Raw genomic sequence first — 8,583 nt, 5'->3', positions numbered from 1 at the left:
GTCCCCCCTCCCCCCTGCCCAACATCCAATAGATGTTATTCTTATCTAAAAAAATGCCTTAATAAAAATATCCACAGTAATGGCTGACTAAGTGTCTGGGCACTGTGGCACAGCCAATTTAACACACAAAATTAACCATCACAGATAGTGACCACCAGATTTTTCCACTGTAAAGGTTTTGTGTTTCCCTTTGCAATTAGCACGTAATCTCCTTTTATTTTTCCCTTTAGTCTTGAAAGTAGTGTGAGTCTTCCAATTCTATTCTCTTTTATGATTTTTTTTTGGCTGTTAAGAGCTCTTCATTTGTCTACATAAATTTTAGAAATAATTGATCAATTTCTACAAAAATTCCTGCTGGAATTTTGACTGGGACTGTGTTAAATCCATAGATCAATTTTGGAAGAATATACATTTTAATATTATTCAGTCTTCCAGCTAATGAAAACATCTCCATTTATTTTGATCTTCTTTAATTTATTCCAGCAACGTTTTGTAGTTTTCAGTGTAGAGCTCTTGAACCTCTTTTTTATTTCTAAGGTTTTTAGGCTTCTTGGTGTACTTATAAATTTTTTTTTAATTTCATTTTCCAATTGTTTACTATTTATAGTATAGAAATACAATGAGTTTTCATATATTGGCCTTATATTTTGTGACGCCACTACATCAATTTCTTCAACATAGTGGCTTTCTTGTAGACACTTCAGGATTTTCTATATAAACAATCATGTCAAATAAAGATTGTTTCACTTCTTTCTTTGCTATCTTCATGCCTTGCATTTCTTTTCTTGACTTATTATTATCTTGGTTAGGACATCTATTATTTAATTGAATAAAACAGTGAAAGTGAATAACCTTGCCTTGTTTCCAGGCTTTGGGGGAAGCCTTCAATATTTAATTACTTATGATGCTAGCTTGAATTTTTTTGTAGATGATCTTCATCAAAATGAGGAAGTTTCCCTCTAAATTCTAATCTGCTAACCTTTTTTGAAAAAAGAAATCATAAATGAATATTCCTAAGGTAGAAACTAAAAATCACTGATTTTAAACTTTTATTCTTTTTCTAATAAACATTCAAAGCTATACATTTTTCTTTTAGCAGTGCTAAGTTTCAGATTTCACTGAACTCCTTTTTGTTCTTAAAACATATCCTACTAAGAAGGTAAAGTTAGAGTACTGTGTTCAAGAGTTGCTTGAAACAATTCTTTTCTCTGTGTCACATATTTCAATCTGATATACTATTCAGTTCATTTGTTTTGGTTTATTTTCAATTCTAGAGCTTGCTTTTTTCTAGCTTCATAAAATTGAAGTTTTCTTTTGAAAATTCTGGAACAGTTTGAGAAGCATTCATATTATCTGTTTTTTGAAAACGGTAGAATTTGTTGCAAAACTATCTGGTTTTATGCTTCAGATAACTTTCTATAATTCTTCTAGAGAAATTCATCTGCTTAAATTTTCTATATCTATTGGGGTTCATTTGATATATTTTTCTACAAAATCATCCATTTCATCTAGGTTTTCAAATTTATTTGCATAATTATATAAAATAGTCTCTTAGGGTTATGTTTTTAAAATTTCTTCTACCTTAACAAGTATTTTCCCCTTGTCATTCCTCAAATTGCTTCAATAATATAGTAAGAGCATGCCAACCACTACAAAAGAACCAAAAAGTGAAGATAACACTTGTAAGTTGTTTTGAGTAGGCAGAGAGTGAGCAGAAGGATCATGATGTTAGTGATTCAGCTTCCTTGGTAATTAAATGGGAATAATACTTCTGGATCCATTATGTAGAAATGCTGAAGATTAACCAACAATATTAAAAAGGTCTGTAAATATAAATGATCCTATAAACCCACTTGTAGAATGAATCACTTATATAATAAAAAGGAAACTATGTCTGAAATATGGAATAGAGCTAACAATAAGGCAAGAGTATGACATACAGTCAATTTTCTATAAACCATCTGAAAATACTTTTTTTGGATCACTTGTGGAAACTTTTAAATTCCTGGGATGCATTTCTGATGACACTAAATATATTCCTGGGCTTCTGACTTCCTTTCTACCTGTTACCATGCCCTACAACACATACACACGCACGCACACTTTTCAGCTAGCATTGGCTCTAGCAATATAAATACCTTGTAATAAGTTACCTTATTTAGAGAGACAAACAAACAAGAAAAATGAAATAAATTCCAAAGTAAAATATAAAGTTTGAGTAATCCACTGATTTTGCATTACTTACACCACTGTTGTTCTAGTGAACTAGAATGTTGGACTATGAACTCTATGTATTACTGCATTTAAGTCTTAAAACACCTTAATGAAGTAGGTGTTATCACCCATTTTGAAATGGAGACACTGAGACTTAGAGCTTAAGCACCTATCTGCCTGCCTTATCTATCCATGATGTTCCTGTTCTCTGGGATTTACTCACTCTGCCCCAAAATGTAGGCTCTAGCTAGCAGTCATTATTCTTGCCCTGGCCATAAATTACCAGATGAGCGTGGATACTGGGTGCCAGCTGGTCCAATTTTTTTCCTTTGAATTGGAATTGGGATTCAGAGACACTAATTAATCCATGCATATAGCTGTAGTGATAACACCTGGCAGCTGTGTGGTACCCATTTTCTGCCTTGGGGACAGAGTATCAGAGTCCGTAGAGATAAGGAAGAATAAAGTAGACACAGGAAGAAATGCAGGGATAAGAAAAGGACACTTCAATTCCTAATACTAGTCCTTTCCTCAAATTTGGCTTCCTTCCTTCCTTTGGCTACTCTGAAACAATCCCATATTTTCTTACAAATTTCTCTTTCTTGGTCAAGCAAGTTCAAGTTGGTTTCTGATATATGTAACTAAAAGAACCTGGACTATAGCTCCTCTCCCTTACATGATAAATGGCAGCTTTCAGTAGAAATTTTTGTGATAATTTTAGAGTTAGAAGATCACAATACTCTAGTACGAGCTGGAGAGATTATTTCCATCTCTGCCTTTATTTAAATCAAACTCAGACTCACGCCTGTAATCCTAGCTCTCTGGGAGGCCGAGGTGGGCGGATTGTTTGAGCTCAGGAGTTCGAAACCAGCCTGAGCAAGAATGAGACCCTGTCTCTACTAAAAATAGAAAGAAATTAATCGGACAACTAAAAATACATAGAAAAAATTAGCCGGGCATGGTGGCGCATGCCTGTAGTCCCAGCTACTCAGGAGGCTGAGGCAGGAGGATTGCTTGAGCCCAGAAGTTTGAGGTTGCTGTGAGCTAGGCTGACGCCACAGCACTCTACCCCAGGCAACACAGTGAGACTCTGTCTCAAAAAAAAAAAAAAAAAAAAATCAAACTCAGAGAAATAAAATGCCATTCCAAAGGTCATTTAGCTAACTAGTGGCAGAGTTGGAACTGTTTTCCTTACCGTTCTTTACTCATTTATCGTGACTAGTTATATGGCTGGAGATTCAATACATATATGTACCATGAGACGAATACTGACATTTTGAAAAGAGGTACAAACCCATTCACACCATGATAAAATTACCTTCCTGTTTTTTTTGTGTGTTTTTTTTAATAATACTATCCCCTCTCAAATCAGATGTTCTCACTTTTATAAAGAGGATTCCAATTCAGAGGTTGGTGGTTTGGAACATGGAATACATTTTCTTATAAAACAGTGTCAAAGATGGTGATTATGGTCCCAAGCTAGCCCCTGTAAAATCTACTTAATCCACAACATAACAATTCTGAGAGAATTCTGAAGGGAAACATACTCTATAATGTGTATTAAAAGCTGAAGTGCCAAGAAGTGTCATTTCAAGAAGTATCTGGGTGATCGTAGACAAGTCAATCTCTCTGAGCTCAGTTACTTTTTCTTAAAAAACACAGTGATTATCAAGACTCAGAACTTCTGATTTGACAAGAACCTTAAAGGTCCACTTTTAATGTCTAAGATATTATTATCATGAAAATTTCAAACATGCTGAGAAATCAGTATAATAAACATCTATAATCCCATCACCTAGATTCAATAATTACCATATTTGCTTTATCCTTTTAAAAACCATTTGAAAGTAAGTTGAAAAAATCATGACTCTCTACTCCTAAATGTTTCAGCATGCGTCTGCTAAGACTAAGGACACATTCCAACATAAAAGGTGCTGGTAAATTGTTTCAGTAAATGGGTATATAATAAAAGTTTTAGGCCATACAATTGCAGCTACTCAACTCTGTTGAAACAGGCATAAACAATATGTAAACAAACGTGCATGGTTATGTTCCAATAAAACTTTACTTACAAAAATGGCATTTAGCCCACAGGCTATAGATTGCTGACCCCTGCTATATAACAATGTTGTTATCACAACTAACATTAACAAAAATTCCCTCATATTATCTAATAATCACTCTATATTCAATTTTTTGCAGTAGGCCCCAAATCTATATCACAGTTGTTTTTTAACCAGGATGCAGTCAAGATTCACACCCTGCCATCGAAGATTTCTTTTGGGAGCCTAATGATTCTATTCTTTTGTTTGTTTCCCTAACAGCTAGGGCCCTGAGTGCCTAAGACACCACAGTAGCAAAGAAGAGATAACACCATGAGAAATAATATCTGGTAACTTTGAAAAATAGGCTATGCATTAATGCATTGCATTTATTTATTTATCTTTTCATTTTTTAAAACTCCAAACATCAACTTGAACCAGATAATGCATTGTATTTAAATCTTAACCTAAAAGAGGTTAAGAATCACTGAACTAGGCTGAAATTTATGCTTGTGAATATAGAATAGTAATATCTACCAATTGTGTATCAATGTATCAATATCTATTCTATATACTAGCCATATATACTATATAAAGTCAACTGTACATCAACAGTAACATCAACTTAATTACAAACCAAGAAACTAATTTAAAAGAAAACTAGAGTTGTGTGTACTCAAAGAAGGGATCTAGTACTTACCTAGAAATAGAACAATCAATAGGATTATAATGGTAAGAAAAGCCTTGTTCCAAAAAGTTGCAATTTTGCCCCAGACAGTAAATGAAAAAATCCTCTGCCATCTGTAAAGCAATACAATTACATCAGATATAAAAAAACCAAAAGAAGGTTTTGAAATACTTTCTAAATACTGAAGTAACATTTTGGTAATTGTGTAGTGAGTGAAATGAATCACAGAAACTTAATTTTTAAATTTATTAATTCTCTGACATGACAGAATATCTCATGAAATAAAGAAAAACTCTTTCAAATTTAATAATAACGTGATATTTGATTATCTTCAGTCTGGTGGCTTAAATATTCTAAAGTGAAAATAATTTTTAAAGTAAACATACATGAGCAAAACCTTAAAAAGGAATTCTTACAGTAAAACGTTATATTGTTGATAGATGCTATTTATATCTTTTTCCATAGTCAGAGTAAGGACTCAGATATTACAAAGATCTGTTGGTCTAACAGCAATATTTCAGGAGTAGGATGTATAACTCTCTGCACATTTATTTTTATATAATACATTTTTAACATCTACTCCAAGTAAAGGAGTTTCTCTACTTTAACCATGAGTGAATTAAAAAAAATTATCCAGGTATTACATATATAGAGCAAAGTGAAAAAATCTTCAATACATAGCTTGATAAATTTTACACACACACACACACACACACACACACACACACACACACACATAATTACTACCCAGATCAAAATCTAAACGGGGGAGATGAGATAGGGAAATAAATGGTACAGATGGGTTGAACAATATAAACGTAGACACAGAGGTAAGAAAGCATGAGTTATAAATGGCAAAGAATGACAAAGTAATCCATCACACAATTGGAAAGGTAATAAACTTTGTGCAGGGCATTTGAAATGAATAACACATTAATTAGTCCAAAGGAGACATATAAAGGTAATAAGCACTTAAATATACTTCAAGCACTTACAAGTTTCATAAAAGTTTCACTTTAACATTATGACAAGTTATTAACTAATACATTAAATAGTATTTAACTAATACTAGTTCCTTTTGTCTCTATAGTTACAATTCTGAGCATTTTATATAGACATTATTCAAATTATACAATATTTCCATTTTTAAGAAGAGAATATAAGTGGCAATACCTTAATCTAGGTCCAAATGTAAATTTGTTTATTTCTTCAAGAAAAACTAGCAGTTTATAATAAGACTCGATTCAAGAGTAGCTAATAATAGCTAACATATATTGTGTCCTTACTATAGTACGGTTCTAAGCACTCTTACAAGTTTTATTTCATTTAATTGCTACAACTACTACAGGAGGTAGACTCTAGCCTACTTCCATTTTATAGATGGGGAAATTAGTCAGAAAAGATCAATATTTCTTGCCCAAAGACACAATAACAGGCAGAGCTGGGTTATAAACCCAAGCCATCTGATTTCTGAGCATGTTCCTTTAACTACTGCGTTATGTGAGAAAAAAAAATTAGCGACTAAATAAAGAATGAAACCTTTTAAGATTATGGTGATACAGCTATAAAAGATAAAAAGATGTGGACATACACATAATAAGGACATATCGCAAATGATTTGTGTGTATCTATACCATATTTTATTACCTATATTTGTACATGAGGGTATATTTATATATCATGTGCACATATATACATGCATCTAACAGATATGTGATCAGGATGGTTAAAAATTATATTTGGCAGGAAAAAAAGACTGAGCCATAATCTATGCATGAATTTGATGGAGAAAAGATCAACTGATACATACATATTTTCTTGCAAATTCTTAAGCCATATTATTTATAAATTAGATGTTTATAAACAATATCTTCTTTCTCTTAAATATATAGGATTCTGTTGTTGCAAATATTACCAAAGAGCAAAAGAAGGAGTGAGGGTTTGAAATAGAACCTACTGGATGAGAGGCAGCACGAAGGAGTAGAAAGAACACTGGACTGAGAGCCAGATTCTTGTCTGGAATCTGCCACTTACCAGCTAGGTGACCTTAGGCCACCTGTCCTCCCTGGGTCTCAGTATATGATCTATAGAATGAGTGGATTGGAAGAAATAATACCTACATGATTTTTTTTCTTCAGTAAGGAAGAAATGATAGTATAGCTGATAGACATGGACAGAAATTAGGAGAAATTTAGGCAGGTAAGTAAGCTAAGCATTGTGAAAGACTACCTGGACCCTGAGCTAAGGTAAAACTTTAAGTTTCTTCCAGTCTCAGGACTTTACTATACTTTAGTGGGTTACCTCTAGGATCTCATTTATAAAAGATTTTTGTTTATGCCATGAGTATGAACAAATGTCTTGCAACATTTTTATGACATATGTATTTCACCATTCATACTATCAAGTTTCTGGATCTAAAACTGAACTGCCCAAACGTGGATTATTACAAGGGTGAAGTGAGCCAATGCTTGGATTAAAATACTGCACTTGGTACTTAAAGACCTTCACTAAGGAACTAATGCTAACATACGGTTCTTATACTTTTCATATTCAGCACTTTAAATATATATATTCACAAATTTTGTGTGAAATAAAAAGTAGCAAAATTGTCATTGAACACTAATGAAACTATTTCTTGGTTACATAAGGCCAAAACTAAGAATCATTTATTGGCTTCAGTTTCTAAATTGCCCTTCGACTGCCTCAATGAAACAGTTTTTCATCCATGCTATACTGTGAACACAACTTACCTATTTGTTTATTTAGTTCACTGCTCCAATTCAGGTCAATAAAACAAAGGTAAACCCGGATGACGAGACAGAACAGGTGTTAAAAGTACCCATTGCTTTACTGTATCCGTAATCAACAGAATCGAAAGTACTAAGACCCCTTTTCCTTATAGAAGGGAGGAAAACGTTACTTCATCTGTACAGATAATATAAAGTTTACATAAAGTGATATTTTACTATTACCTAATTTGTTAGGTGACTTTATTTTGAAAGAGAAACTTTTATACAATCAGCTCTCAAAAGTTGTTAATCTTGAAAGTTTTTCCATTTTACACTAGTGTAAAAGAGCTAACCAAATATTGTTAACGATTTGAAGGTTTCATACCTCTGAGGAGGAATAAAAGGTAGACAGAAGATTATAATGAGTCCTATTTCAGCATAAAGAAAGGTTGCAACTGCCACCCATTGGAGTGTCATTGTTTTTCTTCACACCTAAATAGAGAAACACTTATTTTACTTTGTTTCCTTTCAATGACAACTGGGTTAAAGGCCCCTGGGCGCGATGTTTTTGTCCTGGGGGTTTACCGTGTCCCACCGTCCCCTAACCCGGGATCCCGGCCTTAACCCGGCCAGGAAGGGGTCAAGGGTGGGCCCGGGAGGGTGTGTGCGCTTCCCGGAGGGCGGGCCTTGCGGAACTGGCCAGGCAGCCCGCGGGGCGCCGCCGCCAGCCCCTTCCAGCTTCCCCGCACCGCAGCCGAAAGCCTCCCCCCACCAACGCCCGAGCTTGGAGGCCGCCCGCTACCCCGCCGCGGCCTAGCGCCTCACGCCGCCTCGGGGACCGCGGCCCCCGGGGACTCGCCGGCCTTACCCCATCTAAGGCTCCCCGCGCTGCTCCGCGGCCGCCGACGCG

At 34.8% G+C, this 8,583-nt stretch overlaps 1 protein-coding gene across 1 annotated transcript in view; it reads right to left on the bottom strand.

The window, feature by feature from the left end:
* Positions 1-8,583, bottom strand: part of BCAP29 (B-cell receptor-associated protein 29) — a 53,483-nt gene extending 44,900 nt beyond the window's left edge. The window contains exons 1-3 of the mRNA XM_012650351.1: positions 8,542-8,583; positions 8,059-8,165; positions 4,957-5,057 (exon numbers count right to left, since the gene is read on the bottom strand). Coding sequence (XP_012505805.1) covers positions 4,957-5,057; positions 8,059-8,150 — 193 coding nt within the window. The 5' untranslated portion in view covers positions 8,151-8,165; positions 8,542-8,583. The remainder of the gene's footprint in view (positions 1-4,956; positions 5,058-8,058; positions 8,166-8,541) is intronic.

Source organism: Propithecus coquereli, unplaced genomic scaffold (assembly GCF_000956105.1).
Source record: "Propithecus coquereli isolate 6110/MARCELLA unplaced genomic scaffold, Pcoq_1.0 Scaffold32, whole genome shotgun sequence".
Classification (NCBI taxonomy): Eukaryota; Metazoa; Chordata; class Mammalia; order Primates; family Indriidae; genus Propithecus; species Propithecus coquereli.
The sequence above is the reverse complement of the archived record's forward strand: the minus strand, read 5'-3'. Positions and strand labels throughout refer to the sequence as shown.